General features: G+C 34.2%; 2 protein-coding genes across 3 annotated transcripts; one reads left to right on the forward strand and one right to left on the reverse strand.

Moving 5' to 3' along the window:
• The first annotated feature begins 2800 nt into the window (after positions 1-2800).
• Positions 2801-4148, forward strand: LOC134243986 (neuronal acetylcholine receptor subunit alpha-2-like). Its single transcript, XM_062726229.1, has one exon. The coding sequence runs from the start codon at positions 2801-2803 to the stop codon at positions 4040-4042; it is 1242 nt and encodes a 413-aa protein (XP_062582213.1). The 3' UTR covers positions 4043-4148.
• A 3892-nt stretch (positions 4149-8040) lies between these two features.
• Positions 8041-18420, reverse strand: LOC134244003 (acid phosphatase type 7-like). 2 transcript variants are annotated; one of them, XM_062726248.1, is made up of 10 exons: positions 18196-18420; positions 15399-15607; positions 15018-15110; positions 14663-14812; positions 14184-14237; positions 13665-13740; positions 13156-13276; positions 12494-12691; positions 11941-12134; positions 8041-11520 (listed from the first exon to the last, which is right to left on the reverse strand). In XM_062726248.1, the coding sequence occupies exons 1-10, from the start codon at positions 18266-18268 to the stop codon at positions 10913-10915; spliced, it is 1776 nt and encodes a 591-aa protein (XP_062582232.1). In that variant the 5' UTR covers positions 18269-18420; the 3' UTR covers positions 8041-10912. The 2 variants fall into 2 exon arrangements, with proteins under 2 accessions (XP_062582232.1, XP_062582233.1); XM_062726249.1 differs by lacking the exon at positions 14184-14237.
• Positions 18421-18429: the final 9 nt, after the last annotated feature.

An 18429-nucleotide genomic window follows, 5' to 3' on the forward strand; every position in this document is an offset into this window, starting at 1 on the left:
CTTTTCTCTTTCTTGTATACTTTTAAAAGGAAACACCACAAAATAGAGCACTAGTATTAGCTGATGTGTACCATATATCGATTCAGTACCAAATTCTGAAATGGAAATGAAAGTATAACAAAATATATAGAAGTACCAATATTTTAAAAATATACGACAGACCAATAACCACATTTTCGTAGGTTAAAGATATCCGATCCTCAGCGAGGAAGGAAAACTCTTTTTTATATAATTTAATTAAATCGTCTCAAAATAAAGAATGAAATTGAAATTTTTTCATGCCACTTAATATGATTCAAGGTTCTCTGGTGCCTAAGAAACATTCTTACAAAAAGTTGAAAAATAACACATTTACAAAAATTCAATTTCCATAAATCTAGCCTAAGAAATCAATGTTAATTAACTTGATACGAAACCAGAGGTGAACTACAGTGTTTTGCAAGGATAAGAAAGGCTTTATACACTATACATTATAAATGATCGACGTAAAAAGAAGAAAATGGTGCGATATAAGTATAAAATCATGCAATTTTCTTCAAAAGCCTGAATACCTATTATCTTTATTCTTAAATTGTTTTAGATCAATTTTCAATTGGGAAATGCATAGTGGGTGTTTTTTTTTTTTGGCATTTGTTTGAGATTTACTATTTTTCTTATACAAGTATATTAATATGATTTACTTCAAAGCTGAAGTTTGAAGAATTACTGTTGTTAAAAATATTACGTTGAAAAATTCAGAGATATTTACGAGCATTTTCAATTATTCAAGAAGTACCTAAGGATCCCACTACTAAAAAAATATATTTCGAGATATAACCCGAAACTTTCGAAAATAAACACGAAACTTTCAAAAACGCAAAACTGTCGCGTATAAACGCATTACTTCGCGTTATAACGCAAAAAATTTCGCGAATGACTTGTTGACCTTTAAAAAATATATTTAGCGAACGCTGGACTTTCTTAAATAAATGCAAAACTTTCGCGAATAAACGCATTACTTTCGCGGTATAACACAAAAATTTGGCTAATGAATTAAAATCTTGTGGAAATCCGCACAGATATAGAAAAACAATATTAACACTATACATTCATTATGGTTTTTACAACATCACGACGGTTTCTTCCTTAAATACGCTAAATTCTGCATACTCGAATAAAGTTATTTTTCCTGCACAGAAAGTGAAAAATTATCGCTTCTTCAACACTGATTTCTCATTTTGACCCTTCACAAATAAATGACACTTTAAAAACATGGCCAACAGAATGTGTGAGAAAATCTGATTAACCATACTAAGACTGGATGAGTGATTTAGACGGAATATCTTCTTAAAATCAGGGTTCACCTTAATTGTGTTGTCGAAATGTTTGTATTTTGGTTTTTCCCTTGACGTTTGAAAAACGTGATAATAACATTGAGTTTGTCCAAGAACTAAATTCTTTGAAAACAATTCCTATTTTTAAACGAATATATGTGTAATCCAGTATTTTGATTAAATTACCTTGCAAATCAAATCGTTATATTTTATATATATGTACATTAGTATTTTGTAATATTTCTGAGGATACCAGTAGACAATTATAGTTTATTTTCAATCAAGTCCCTACCACAGGAGTTCGCATGCCTATCAATTTACCGAAATTTTTATTTAAAAATACGTCATACCTTTAAAAATTACGTGTTATTATTAAAGATATGAATTTTTACTGTTATTAACGGTATGATGTATCTTTTTTTATTTACTAAAAAATTCTGTAAATTGGTAGGTATATGAACTCCTGTGCTTTGAACTCATGCCACATTAAATGATTAGAGACTGGAGTAAATTTTTAGTTGACGTAAGATATCAACATTTTCACATGTATTTTTCATTACGTTCATGTGCTTCATTGAAAAGATAAATTCATATTTCCTTGTAGAAAGGACTTCAATCTATAAGAAAATGTATTTCATTTTCCACAACATCTATAAAACAAATTTTGTTTCTTGCATGTATTTTTCGATTTCATTACGTTCAATTGCTTCATTAAAAAGATAAATTGAAAAATCTGACAGTTATTCCTTATATGTAGAAAGGATTCAATCTATTAGAAAATGTGTTTGTCCCGCCCTGCACGTGGTTTTTTTGGAACCGCGCCAGTGCATTGATGGAGAAATAAAGTACATTGGCTATTTGTAATTTTATCTCGGACAAAAACATTGGAAATGTAAATATATATCCATAAAATTTCATCAGATTCAGAAGAAAAGATGACATATTATTACGCCATCGATCTTGATACACTGATCGTTTGATTTTTTCATGTTCAACAACATTCACATATTGGTGTAGAATTTCATTATCTTCTTTCGTGTAATCCTTTATAATATATTTGGCCATGTCATTAGAAAACGTTTGTTATACTTACGCATTACGATACCATTACTTAAGTCAAAGCAAAATTACTTATTCAAAGGGTAACATGTCTTAAAATGGATTAGCGTGTAAAGAAACTAATATAAACAAAACATTGTCTGTAATGCTTAATGCAAACAACCTCAGAGATATTTTACAATTCTTTAAATGCCCAGCAATTAGCTCTGTCCATCCTTTTATAAGCGCAAGCGAGAGAAAAAACGTAATTGATCCGAAATTACAGCTGATCTGGATAAGAATTTGAAAATCGCCTGAAGTTACCATTATCTGTTCTGTAAATCAGACGTGTCAGTGATTTTCGTTCCTTTCAGTAAAGAGAATTTTGGAATGTCTTCTTGATTTGGAGGATCAAGTTAGAAACACATCAACAAATTTCTTTGTTCAAGATGATGAAACACGGAGTGGTCAGATTTAGATGTCTGTTGATCTTATCGGTGATCCTCCCCAAAATTGACGGAGGGACCCTGACAGAATACAACAACGTTCACAGCACGGTTTTATCTGGTTACAACAAGGATGCTAGACCCGTAATTGATCAGTCCCAGGTTATGAACGTCACGTTGGGCTTCCATCTGCTGACCATCGCTAACGTGGATGAAGTGACCAGCGAAGTGGTCAGTGTAGGAAGTTTTTACATACACTGGAAGGACGAAGTTATTCAGTGGGATCCTTCGCTGTATGGATATACTTTTTCGATTAATATCGACGAGTCGCTTGTATGGAAGCCACCAATGACATTTCTTAACCCTATGTCTTCAAATATGGGTCTTTTAGGATTCAAACATTCAAAAATCAAGTACTATGCCGACGGCGGTGCCTACTGGAACATTGCCGATAGGTATCAAACGACGTGTGATTTTGACACGAGGTATTTTCCTTTCGATAAACAAACTTGCAGCATGAAAATCATGGTCTGGGATTACAATAAACATGAAGTCTTGATGTATGCATCGAATTCGGTAATTGATTTAAACTACTACAGTGAAAATGGAGCCTGGATCTTGGCTTCCACAGAAACCAAGTTTGAGCTTCTTGCAGAAAATTCGGTCGTGGTCTTTAACCTTAATTTGAAAAGGCGTCCTTTGTTTTTTGTTGTCAATCTTTTTATTCCAGTGTTTGTAATGCTGATGTTAAACACTTTGGTGTTTATTTTACCAGCAGATAGCGGTGAACGTGTAGGGTACTCCATCACATGTCTTCTGGCTTTGGCGGTCTTTCTGTCTCTGGTGTCAGATGGTCTGCCACAAGTATCCAAGCCAATGCCATTGATAGGGTATATTTTGGCCACATATCTTATAATTTCCGGTCTCATCTGCGTGGAAACCATCTTCATTCTTCGTGTACATCATAAAGAGGAAGAGGAGGAAATTTCGCCGTTTTTTATGCGGTGTTACAATTTATTTTCTTGTGGTTCCTGCAAAAAAAGCTCTCCAAGTGTGGATAATTTTACAACAGAAAAAGATCAAGAAATGACAAAAGTTGCTTTCGAGATTCCCGAATTATCCCCTGTAACATGGAAAAAGATATCGTCGAGTCTGGACAAAATTTGTTTTATGAGCAATTTGGCCAGTGTAATCATAGTTGGGGCCGTTTTCTTTGTGATTGTTAACGTCAAGTCCATTTCTTGACATTTCAAATATGTAAATCTACATACACAAAAATAGTGCAGAGTGACACTGACTCTGACAATATCACAGTGCGGAGTATTAGCATCTTGAACATCCTGGTACTTCTTCCATTCGTATCTTTATGGTTGTAAACTGTTGAAGTTTTAATAACTGTCATCAGTGGCAATACTGCTATGTTGCCTGTATACATCCTGAATGTCTTCCGAAGTTCCGCATGAAAAGGGATTTTTTTTTAGCCTTCATCCAATTTTAACATTATTTGATAGCGATTGATAATTTTGTTACCGAGGAGTTACTGGTAACTTGCAAACAAGTAAATTGGTAAATCTTAAGTATTTTTGGATAAAATTTGCTAGTTGCTAATATAAATGTACTAGTAACCTGCTGTGGAAATTCATTAGTACATGATTTTATTCCTTTGATTGTATAAACAGTTCATCCAATAGATCTGTTTGCCTTCATAATCGGAATAAATGAAAGGGGGGCTAATTGGGGTGGCTAAATTCAAAAAACGGTCCCCAATTTTCAATGCCTATATAATGTCTATTTTTGCAAAAAGAAAAAATAAACAGCCCCCCCCCCCCCCATCCGGTTAGATCTGTATGGCCCTTGTAAGAATTATTCCTGTATTTTCTTATAAAATTGTAATTGTTACAACATTATTCAAGTGTTTTCATTAATTATGAAATAACAAATTCTTAAAAGACGCATTCTTCTCGCCACTGGAACACATTAATCGACAATGTAAATGTCTTCAGGTTATATTTACTTCCAATAAAACCATTTATACAAGTAAATACTTAATCTTTTAATCTGATCCAAAGAGTGCTTTTTACAGTTTGTAAAAGGGACAATTCCATTAATCTCTCTATCTCTCGCGTGACAAGCGTAATTATGTTCCCCAAACGAAGTTGGGGAACATATTGTTTTTACTCTGTTTCTTATTATTAAGGTCTTCCGTCTTCACGGAAGACCTTATAGTGATTCTATTGTTTCTTATTATTATTATTAAGGTCTTCCGTCTTCACGGAAGACCTTATAGTGATTCTATTGTTTCTTATTATTATTATTATTATTATTATTTTTCCGTACACCAGATTTTGTGCACGCGATTTCTCGAAGACTGCTGGGTGAATTTTCATGAAATATACAGATATTATGTATTGTTATCTGAAGTTATTTTTTCCGTGAGATTTTTTGAAAATTCTTATCTGGTGCCAAGTTACGGGACATTTCCTGATTTTAAAATGACATTTTGTCTACGGTTAATCTCAAGAACGGTAGAAGATATAAATGTGAAACTTTCAGGGATTATAGATCGTGATATATGCTATCCAGGACGCGACATTTCGTTCGTCGTCAGTACTTCCTGTCGTTAGGACAAGCGAATTAAAAAAAACGTATTTTCTAACTTTTTTGTTTTCCAATATTTTTTATTTATTTTTGGAATATTAAAAGAGACCTTTCTATTGATGCTTACTATATAAGTTGTTTGATTATTGGTTAATCTGAACTCTAGATATTAATATTTGAAAATCTGAAGCGGGTCAGATTGCGGCTGTTTTACAACTCCGCCATTTCGCGAGTAGGGGTTTATGGAGGCAGCTAGCGTTTGATTAAACGATTCTGAAATAAGGATACATGAAATGTAAAAAACTACTTCGACTCTCACGTAGTAGTGACATGGTTGGAGGAGTTTCCCGTTACTTGTTTATATTATAATAGCTAATCAACAAAAATATCGTAATTAATTGGTCATTTGACAAAAGAATTATACAAGTATTATTGATAAATGATGTTCTGTTAGAAAATAATAATAGTGTTGCCAAAAGAAAGACAGTCTGTTGTATTTTATCAATATGATATCTAATTACTTATGATCATTGATTAAGTTGAGGTACAAGGGGGCAGTACAGCCAACTGGCTTGTGTCTTCACTTTGGTGCAGAATCCTATTGGTGTAACGATCAAACCAAGGATTGTGCAAAGTTGCTGTAGTTAGTGACTAATTAAAATATAGATGCGTGACAGTAGCTGTAGGCTTGTCATTAGGACAGAGAAGCTCTTACAAAGTTAAATCACACTGTGTAAGTATATTGTAGCTACTTCACCCCTACTAATGTGTTCGGAACCTTTTATTTTTCGGTGTTCTGCTCATTATAAAACCCGATGAGTTCAGAGTAGCTCTGACAGTGGCTCTGGCGAGAGCTAGCGAGACTTCAGCGAGATAGGGTAAATTATTCAAGGAAATGTGGCTAGGAAGTGACTAGCACGTGGAGACATGGTAAACAGAAAAGTTATGTTGTGTTTTAGTTCACACCACCCTATAATACCATTCTGTAGAAATGTACTTCAATTAATCTTTCTTGAATTCATTCAAGTTTAAATTATTTTAAGTATTCTCTTTGATACAATTTTCTGCTGTCATGAATTAAAATTTCTTTTTGGACAGATATTTTGCATGGGAACCGGGACTATATTTTTTGGCGTCAGATTAGCAAATAGGGCACCAATGTGACTTTAACTGACAAATCAGATGAATGAGAATTGCATTATGGGTTACTATACGAATACTACAGGAATTTTACGCTTGATAAATTCCTTTATTGTACTATCGGTGAATACAATTGCCAGGTGGATTCCCTGGCCAACACACGTGATCACGAGTATAGTTATGTAAAAAAATGTTTTGTCCATTTAAATGAATACGAGATGCTGCACGTTTTCCTTTGAAATGCTGGTGTTCTGAACTTGACACGAACTATGTATACGTTTTATTAAACATATTTTTCTCTAGTAAACAACAAGTTAAAAACGCCCCTGATATTTTTAATAGTTTCTAATGTTTGCATTTTGTTCATAAGAACATTTTTTTTATTTTGCACTCCACTGACATGATCATAGATTGACCTGAACCACGTGTTCGAAGTAACACGTAATCATGTATTTGGCGTAAACGTATACAATCAACAATTGGTCAGTTGCTCTTGGTAAGATGCTCTGTGCGCATTAATAGCAATAGCCATATAAGGCAAACAAAGGTTTGTCAGTGTAGATGATATTACACATTTTACCAGCGTATCGGTAGCTAGTGAGCTGTAATTTTTGAAGCTAAAAATAAGATGTATTAATTGTTATTTAAACCCCCCCCCACCTTAAGCCACCCATTTCTGTTGAAAATCATGAAAGTCTTTCAGAAAGGTGTGGAAACACACATTTTTCACAGGACATGTTTCAGAAGAAACAGACTATAGCAATTTCCTGTTTACTGCCAATTTTATTTATAAAACCGGATCTACCCTATAACCTTTGAATAGGTAAACATAAACCACGTGCCTTGAATTTAAATCACAATAACATTAGTAGGGGTGTATAGAACGCATTGTGAACGTATTGTGAACGCAGCCAGCGCAGTGAGAACGCCGTGAACACGAGGTGAAAACTCCTAACGCGCCGTGAAAACTCTGCGGAAGCGCAGTCAATCGCAGAGAGATCTCCGTGGGAACGGAGTAGAACGCCGTGAGATCGCCGTAGAATCGCGTCCGTCCCCGTGGGGACGCCGTGACATCTTCATATTATAAAAAATTTACAGAAATTTGTGAAATTTTCCTGCGATTCCACGGCGATTTAAAAAAATTAACACGCCGTCATTACGGCGTGTGAACGCAGCTTGGTGTGACAGGGCTGCGTTCACACGGAGTCATTACGGCGTTGTTAAATTTTTAAAATCTTAAAAGAACATTATTTTTACATTGAATTGGCGACGGATATTTCATGACAAGGAACGTACGACGGGTTTAAATGGTCGGAAGGGGATGTTTACACCTTGGTACCTGCTCTCATCTATAACTCAATTTTTTCTTCATCATTCATAATCATAATCGATCTCAATTTGAGGACGTTAAGTTTGATAACGAGTTATATTGTGTGGGGGCATCAAGCAGGTTGGCCAATTAATTAGGTATTGGCTCTGAGTATTTCCATCTTTGCTACCACAAATGCGGTTTCATGTATTATTTATTCAGATTTTTATACTAAAAAAGGTTAACATTCATGTATATATTTCAATCCTCCACCAGCACCAGAAAATACAAAATATCATTGTAAAAATGCATACACGATGACAGGTCAAACTAAATCATCCTATGGACTAATTGAAAATGAACAACAAAATGGATTACATGACTAATGCTGTGATAAAAATGATCAAGTTTGGTCAAGTTCTATGAAAATCAAGTATATAAGTACAGCAGTAGAGAAAAAACAATGCATCATGTAACATCGTCTAAAATATCTATACACATCACTTAGAACATACATATGAAAGCTATATCCCTCCTTGAGTGACCATGAACAGTATACAACTTAAATTTTATTCATAAAAATGTTTTAATTTATATATCAGTAAGATAAACATTCAAATTTTTTTACTTATGAAAATGAAGATAGATCAAATTCAAAGTATCCACAGTCGCCTAAATTAACCCTATGTTACCCGTTGTATTCTAACTCCATTACGACAAATACTTGACTAGCGGGGGAAAACAGTAGCTCAAACTTACAATGAGACATAGCAGAAGATATGTACTATTTGTTCAACTATTCCAAACTAGGAACACGCAACTGCAAATTCTCCATTTTACACAAAGAAAAACTAGTAGCTCAACCTTACAAATACAGCTGAAAATCTGTCCATTTCTGTTCACTATTGCAAAATAGGAGTATAGACATACGCGCAACAAAACCCATAAATGGCGAGAATAACATACTAGTACACTAGTGAATCTACCTTTGCATATGGTACCACACAAAAAATATGTTTTATCGTCAAGAAAGCAATAGAAAACAAATTCTTCATTGAAACAATCAAAATTGAATAATTTGATCATTTTCTTAACAAATAATTCAATAAAATGGACGTATAAAACTCCTATATACTGTAACAAACGAATGTACTACACAACCGTGCTTTAACACTTTACTACAGCGATAAAACACACCTGCAGGTATAAAATTCTGAAAACAATAACCATTTATACGAAAATAACACCCCGAATTCCTGACATTAACACCAACTTTACAACACCAACCAATCACAACACAACATTAACTCTACAACAACAACCCACCACCAAAATAACACATCAAACCTTGACAACATCATCCCTTCACCAAAACAACAACTTACCCCGAATTCCTGACAATACCAACTCTACAACACCAACCAATCACAAAACAACACTAACTCTACAACAACAACAACCCACCACCAAAATAACACATCAAACCTTGACAACATCATCCCTTCACCAAAACAACAACTACCTAACCTTTACAACACCAAAAACAACACATTAAAACTTTTACAACATCAACCCTTCAAGAAGGCGCCAAAACACATAAAATCGTAGACAACAACAACCCTTCGCCCAAACAACACACAAACCAAAACCTTTGACAACACAAACTCTTCACCAAAACAACATTTTAAAAATATCGACCATCTCAACCTCTCATGACAACAAAAAATATTTTTCCAAAAAATGACAACACATACATTCTTAAAACGCAATGGAATCACACAAAATATTTGACAACAACAACCACATCAACCCTTATCCGAAACAACATTTTACCAAAACAACTAGACAACATCAACCCTCCACCAGCACAACATGAATATATGTACACCCAATAGGGCGCCCTAATTCACAACGTCAAACCTTTTGCCAGAACAACATTTAGAAAAATTCTATACATCAACTGTACAAAAAAGTGAAGAGACAACCACAAGCAACACTGAATACTGATAAATTTATCATGCAAATTCGTTCAGTAACAATCTACAAATCTCATATAAAATAGACGTGTTTCCAAGCGAATTGTATTTCCATCTGAGTTTAGCAATCCTATTTATAAATACTTAACACTAGCTGACAGATTTTCAATGCTTTGACGACTGTGAATACGTTTGATGCATCTTCCAGAGAATACGCTTAATAGTGAAAATGGAACACAATAAGCTCTCCCTTTTCAAGAAGGCAATTTACGTCTTTAAATTATTTTTAAAAACTTCAAAAAACTACAGTGCATTTTAAAATAGCACTAAATGTAAAAAAAAAAACAAAAACAAAAACACGTGCACATTACCTCAGCAGCTATAAATGTTAGCGCTTCCTCAAATTCATTTTGAGGGGAATTAAAATTTAAAAACCTGTTAATATGTTTGTCTTTATCCATTTTATTTTAAATACATCCCGAGAAATGTTGCTGGTGCAGTACCTTGTCCTTACTTATTTCAATTAGAAACATTGAAATTTTGAGGATTTTTAAGAGTAAAGATAGTTGAATGAGAGAAATATTAGCAATGAAGATTTTTTTCATCTTATGACTAGATACAGTTATGACTCATGTCAAAGTAGATCACATGGGTCTGAGTAACATATTTTATATTTCATAGATTTTTTCTAGATAACCCTGCTCAGTCTTATTACCTAGAAAAAATCGATATTCGTTCTTAGTTCGATGTGCATATCTACATGATGCATCACTGCACTTAAGAACCTTGCAAATTAAAAATTATTTTGAATTAATAAACGTAAAATTTCAAGAGTTACTATAGTATATGTTCGACACCAGACACGAACGGTTGACCAGTGTGCAGTATAAATGTTTCTTTGAATTATATCATTTTATTGATACAATTGATTGTTAACATAATAATTTCCCACGTATGTTCGTTGATATTTGTTCTTTATGGAATTTGGCACACAACTGGCTGAATGGCAAGAGCCAGCATTTCTTTTATATTTGACCACACATTGGACTTTGGCTTTATGAAGAACACCATTGGTTAGTACACATGTACACGTCATTTCCGGTCGTCTGTTAAAAGTTTACTTGTTGGCAGATTGCCATCACTGACGTCAACTTCAAAGTCGTCTGCTTCCTTGTCTCCAGAATCCACGTGATTGTAACTAGAATAGAACTTCCTTCCGTAATCAACTTTATCGTCCCATCTTCGATACTTCCGCACAGTAGCCGCTCTCTTCTTTTTTACAACACAAATTACCACAATCAATAAAATAAGAGCACCAACTCCGCTACCAACCCCAATCGCTATTCGTTTATCAACGTGAGTCAACATTTCCTTTATTTTTTGACCGGTGCCTAAAGACTTCGTTCTCTCGGATGAATTACCAGGTTCTCTGTGATGATTTGGCGGAGACGGAATAACCTTCGAGTTTTCGATCCTCTCTTTCTCCTTTTGCTTTACTTTTTCAATTTTCTGCGTGACATCGTTGGATAATTTTTGTTTTTTGAATGGACCGTGGTTATCTTGTACGATAATCACCGAATCAATCACACGTTTTGTTAACAAATTATATTGCTCCCAATACAAGTGCGTCGAATTCATAATTTTCAATTTACCCACGCTGTTTAATGATTCATCTGTATTTGCAAAGGCAGACCATTCTTCTAGAAAACAAAACAAATATGAAGGATAGTAAGATTATTGGATACATTTATGATTTAATGCTCGGATTATTAAGTAATATTCCCGTTTAACACTGGCATCGATCCTCCGTGAAGGAGGTTATTTGACAGATACGCGGACGATCGAAAATTAACATGCAGTCTGGCTAAAGCTAACTATTTTATTAATACTTATGTAGGCAAATAATACAACCATATTGAACGCAATCACAAATTCTACAATTTGTAATGAATTTGGTTAGAACTGATTGATTTCAAAGTTGATTACCAATCTGATTAAAATGATCCGCGATGCTCCTTTTTTAAGATGTGTCGCTAACCTCGGAACCTGGTAAGCAACATACTAGTATCGTTGAAAAAGGAGCATCGAGGATCTGATTTTAATCAGAATGAGTTGATTACCTCTCCTGGCTTTTTCGTTGTCTCCTTTATACTTGCTCCCTGCTGCCCCCGAGATGAGCTGAACTGGTGCCTGTGGATTTGTATAATTCTTGCTGAGTACGACTCCTTTATACTGAGGCCACAGTCGCTCATAAGAATGCTCGTGTGCTTGTAGAACTATGTCGACTCCATAGTTGAAGAAAATGTCCTCTAATCTGGAATTAAAGTCAATGCCATCACATCAAATTTTTACCCCATCTTTGATTAAAATCGGCAAATTGTAATTAAATTTACAAATCAGTGATTGTTATCATGTCTACAGGCTATGTAGTAAAGATTTGTCCAAGAATTTATGGAAAATGAAAAAAAAACTACGTGATACTGTTTGCAAGATTTCTTTAAATAAGATATTTCCGTCTCCATGAGTGAAAAATTTTCGAGAGGGACGTTAAACAACAAACATTTTGAATTCATATAAAAGTTAAACTTAATTCTTTTGCTATTTTCACGATGGGCAGTAGGAATTCGATCAACACGTGATCAATATAAGACGAATCATATTGAAGATGCTTACCCGGCGCGAACTTTAGAATCTGCCTTTGTGCAGTCATCTCCATCACTATTGGAGCAGTACATTGGGCGGTGACCCAGAACAATGACCCACGGACAACGAGCTCTGTTGTCGTTTGCTTGCTTCAAATCTGCCTTCAGCCATTTTTCTTGTTCAGCAATGTATTGTCCATCGGACGTGAAAAACACTTCCGAGGAATAGCTGTTGGAAAGAAACCAATATTATATATACAGCGAAACTTGTCTAATCCTGCTGTTGTATATTCTGAAATCTTGTTTAATACATGTACAGTGTAAAAAAGATGTAAGTCCTTTTCAGTAAATTGCATCGTTTAAAATGTTGTATAATCCGAAATATTGGCCAGTTATGTCCGATTAGATGTTTTTTTATTGTAAGTACCTTAGTAGAGCATTCATGCATGTTTAAGGTTCGCGGTGAAATACTTTTGACTTGGTGTCGCGTAATCGAGAAAGAATTTACGTAAGGAGCGTAGAGACGTCAGCCGAGACATCACAACGAATACCATCTGAATACCATTCACAATGTCATTCATAATTTAATTTAAATCGATTAAAAGAATAACTAAAATATAAAAAAAAAATTAGAAAAAAAATTCAAACGCTTGTCTCTGGACCTTCTGATATATGGACTATATTTTGACATACCTGACAAAGTGCACTTGTCCTATGTCTATGCTGTACCACAATCTGTTTAGGGGGATGGGCCAGGATGTACCGGGCGTAGAAAACCGATACCGGTAATGGGCGAAACTGCCTTGGTCTATTTCTGTTTTAAAGTACAATGTACATGTGAATGTATATATATATATATATATATATATATATATATATATATATATATATATATATATATATATATATATATATATATATATATATATATATATATATATATACCGTAAAAAACTTTTTATAGGATATATTCGCGTAACACGAGAAACTGTCTGCACGTGATTTTTTTTTCATTCTCGTGTAAAATATTCTTCAGGATTGAAATGAACAATCACAAGAATTCGTAAAAATAAATAAATGCTTTTCCGTGAAAATAAAATGTAGCGAAAATATATGCTGAGTAGTGATTTGTGCGTTTATTTTGAAATAATACTAAGTTTGCACGGGTAGGAAGTGAAGTATTATATGTATATACAGCTTACCATGGTTTCCTGGAGATGTCAGATATTGCACTCTAGAAGAAAAATCTTCTATTAAACGTAAAAACGTGTCTCCTCTCTGTAAATACAATGGTGTATTTTGTATTTCATACACATTTTTGCTAATGTTTGAGAAAGTTTTACTAGATCAAAACTGGTTATTTATTTTAATTTAATCGGGAAATGAAAGTGCTACGTTTAAATAAAATATCTAGAGAGTGAAACTGTCTGTCACATCCCTCATATTTTAAATATACAATATTATTCAAGTGATTTAGGTGCAAAATTACAATTTTTCGGTTTCCTCTTTGTCCAATTCAACAACAAGCACATGCACAGTGTAAAATTTCTATAAAAGAATTTCACAACAAAGACAATTTGCAGGCATGAATAATGATGATATATGAAGTTCATAAACATGTAAATCAATACACATATATTGGCATCCCAGTTCCGCGCCTCATGCAACCAAAATTCTACGCCTTAACAACATGCATCAGTTATGATTGAGTCTGGTCTCACCTTATTTTCGCACAAATCCATGGACGTGTCATTTTTGTGCGTGTCATTTACTTGCTAAATTAAAATGGAAAATGGGGATGGAAAAAAGATACAAGTTAAATGGATATGCATGGAAATTTGTCTTGACAAGGTTGAAGTTTTTTTTAATTTCACAAACTGTTCAGGTATACTTTAAGTAAAAATATCAGAGAAGTTCATATAAAAGAGAAGCTTAATTTGAAGAGTTTCAAAATGAAATTTTACATAAATTACTTGAATAATTTTAAAGTTTTTATTGATAAAAAATGCAGGATTGCGCAGCATCAATTTCATTAAAATCCCTGACCAAAATGATTGCTGCAGTAACTTAGATTAAGTATGAAGAAAAACTGCAAACATACCTTTCAGTTTAGTTTATTAATATGCTGAGTAGCCATGAATTATGATAATTATAAAAAAAAATAGTAAAGGGTGGAGAAAGTGCGATAGAAAGAGCTTACCATTCCTCCTTCGTCCTCCATATTGTATGCAAAGTCACCAACGTGAAAAATTGACGTATATTTCCCTGACAAAGCTTCCGTTTCCAGAGCAGCGATCGCATCAGACTCCACGCCCAAATCCCCATATACCAAAAACTCCGGGCTCCAATCCTGGACCAAAAGAAAGACCTGATTAGCCTTTTTAGTTCTTAGTTTCAAACTCTAGGAAATTTTCTATGGTATCAGATTCAGGCTGTGAGGAGCCCTTTTTGGAAAATGAAAACTGTGAAAATATTGACGATTATGCATTCTTACATTTCAAATACTAGCTGTTAAAAATTCTTTAAGAATAATTTTTCAAGCACTTTCAACTTACATATCCAGAAGGCGGTGTCTTAAAGTAGAATGGTCCGCTGCTAACTCCATTGCTGGTAGGTCTGTAGAAATATGTCGTGGAACTACCAAGGTCCTGTTTAAGAACAACAGAATTTTTTTAACGTATACATCTCGAATTCTTTCATGTACATTTATAGAATATTTATCACTGTAAAAACCTCAGATATAAATAAACAATTCATACTAGCCATAAATAAATAAGATAAAGTTTTTGTTGTTGATTAATGTCCCTTTCGAGAATCTTTCACCCATATTGAGGCGTCAGTACTAGACGGTGGAGGGCAAAATTGTAAGGTCAATAAAAACTGATATCGCCACCTTAATGTCAATACGGTCCATTTTAAACGCGTATTTGACCTACCTTAACCTCAACCCTGTGGAGGTAATGCTTTCCGTTGGGGTTGGTTTCTGTAAACAGCTTGGTCTCCCCTTGGGCCCTGTGTGCTAATCCCCAGGGTCCAGGGCCATACTCTACCGAACTGGAACAATTACCGACTGTTGACCACATGATGACGACATCTGACACTTTGTCGCCAAACGTAATGTGGACTTCTTCTGGGTGACATTGTGCTGTACAGAAAATAAAAAATATTTGTAAAGAATGCTCTTGAAAAGTAGACCTTTCTTTTTCTTCATTAAATAAAGTTTTCTTACTTTTGGAGAATATTGTTATTTACGCAATACATGTCGTTAAATTCATTTGATTTTGAATTTTTGGCACACACTGAGCTTCTAAACATTCACCGCATCTACTGGGATTTTTGGTCTTTATCAAATGCATTTAGAAGGAAATAGTAAGAGTAACATCGCAATTTTACGATGGATATCTAAAAATCCGTTAATTAGATTTAGGGGGAGGAGGTAGTAATGGATATTGTATCATCAATTTGTCGAATGGTTTGAAAACAAGAATTACTGTAATAACTACTATTTTGTAATAGATATTACAGTTAGCCAAATTAAAATTTAGAGTAATCCGAGGTCTTCCTTGCTAGACAAGGATTTCTGAACTTCTATTCTCCTTTAAAAAAACCTAAGAGTTTTGAGGAGAGAAGCGGATAAAAATTGGCTGGCGAAAAGGCTCTGGGTCAAAATTGGACTAAATTACTGTTTCAACCAAGATTAAAAAAAATGAAAAATAAATGTTCTTTAATTTGCCTTTAACAACAGTTTTGTGGGGGGCAAGAGGGTGGGAGGTGACAATAATTTGAACATATTCTATGTTTAGTAAAATCAATTAGTAACAGTTTTTGTTTTGGTAACAGCTTTTGATAACATCTTTTATTATAGTAACGAATAGACTGTGACATGCCCAGGAGCATGTAATGACAGTGGCCTATACTTAACAGCTCTAATGGTACATCGCGATTTTATACTATACATGTACTGTAGTATATGCCTAACAAACCCTGATTTTCATGTTACAACGATCTAGAATTTAGTATCATTTTCTTTATAAAATAACGTTTTATTCTATTCAATCATTATAAAGCAAAATAATCTAAATCATGCAATCGAGACATTGTTCAAAATTTTTATACTTAAAAAAAAGAGATGGTGGAGTAAAGGTGCTTTTTTTTATTTTACGTCATGCAGAACTGAATATTAATTTAATTTCAATCGATATTTTCATCTATTGGTGTTGAACTTAAAATAAAAGAGAGAGAGAGAGAGAGAAATGTTCTTTGTCCAAACACAAAATATTTCGTGTGTGTGTGGTGGTGTTCAAAACACCACCACTTTCCACAAGGATTTTTTCTACTTAAATTTATGACATGGACGACAGACAAACATTAAGGTAACATCTGTCACCGACTATATCGATCTTCTAAATTTTCAAAAAAATAATTCTTCGTCATATCGTCTTCAAATTGCTTTTATTGATCAACCTTCAATTGGTTATGATTTATTTTTAGCATTGGCGTCGGAAGCAAATTGAAAGTAGGGACGGGTCTTTGCAAAGGAGGGGGGGGGGCTAAGTGTACAAAAAATTTTTATTTCCCAAACACGAAATTCCTATTTCTTGAAAATTCTGTATTTGGTGGTGGTGAAGGGGGGGGGGGGGGGGGTAGCTTACGAACTCCAGTACAGTCCATTTTCCCCATCTTTAACCTATACTACGACGTATCTGGGGGGGGGGGCTAAACCTACGAAGATATGCTCAATGTCTATACTTAGTATATATTTGGAAAAAAAAGTAAGTTCGGGGGGGCAGAAAATTGAAAAATAAGCCCCCCCCCCCTATTTTTACCAACACTCGTATAGCGTGCCACCTCCGACGCCTATGTTTAGCATACTCAATGTTAAATGAATATTGATTTTAAATAGTTTAAGAGCATGCAATATAAAGACAACTTGAATGGGGGGGCATAAAGAAGTACAGAATAAGAATAAAAGCAAGAGACCCCCCTTTCACTTTCCTTTTGAGGTTACTCTCTGCGTGCAAGTTATTTATTTTACCAAATTATTGTATAACATTGAGATAGGGCAGCAGGGACCCTTTTACAAATGAACTTATGACTAGGACCTACATGTAATTTGCTTATAATTTTCCAAAGTACATGAAATTTTATAAGGATTTTAGAAAAAAATGTATTCATGCTATCAATCTTAAACAGAATAATTGGTTTTGGCAGAAATATGCTAACCACGAAAGTTTTTAGTCTTAGTCGTAAGTTCTTTTGTCAAACTGTATCTGCAGACTCGTCCTTGAAAGTCTAACGATCCTATCAAAACACCGATATAATTTTCTACGACGCTCTACAGGCCGGATGGTTATATGCGAAGGGAGTAAGGTTTAGAATAAACCATTTTTCATTCATAGAAAAAAGCATTTACAGTGTCATAACCACGTTGAACATGCTGTTTAATTATACCCTTTTTGGTCTGTAGATTTATATAGGGAACAAACAAAAACAGAACTTTAAATACACTCGTCACGTATTGGCATGCAAGGTTTAGAGTATACATGTATTTAACAATACAGGAAATAAAAATAAACTTGTTTTTAAAATAACTACTGATGTAGTATTACAGCAGCACAGATAATCAAAACGAAACCTTTATAAAATAAAGTCTTCCAAATACGTGTGTGACTTCAGTGCTACAGCTTGCACAAATAGATGTCCTTTTAAGTTATAAAAGTTATGAGATCTTACCTTCCTCTATATGGACTGAGTGTATCCCAGAAACACATAAAACGAGTATAGTCCAAAATACTGAAAACATCATGTGTGGACTAAAATATTACAAAACACGGCGTATTCGTCCTATGGTGGATAAGTATGTGCACTGTTCTAAATCATCGTGGAAAAGTCCATCAGAGCTCTCTCGTTTTTAGCCAGCTGTTACACTGTAATCAAATCGATTTTTGCGATAGCTTGTCTGAACCG

Source organism: Saccostrea cucullata, unplaced genomic scaffold (assembly GCF_032062105.1).
Source record: "Saccostrea cucullata isolate Sc308-1 unplaced genomic scaffold, CSIRO_AGI_Scuc_v1 ctg3, whole genome shotgun sequence".
Taxonomy (NCBI): Eukaryota; Metazoa; Mollusca; class Bivalvia; order Ostreida; family Ostreidae; genus Saccostrea; species Saccostrea cuccullata.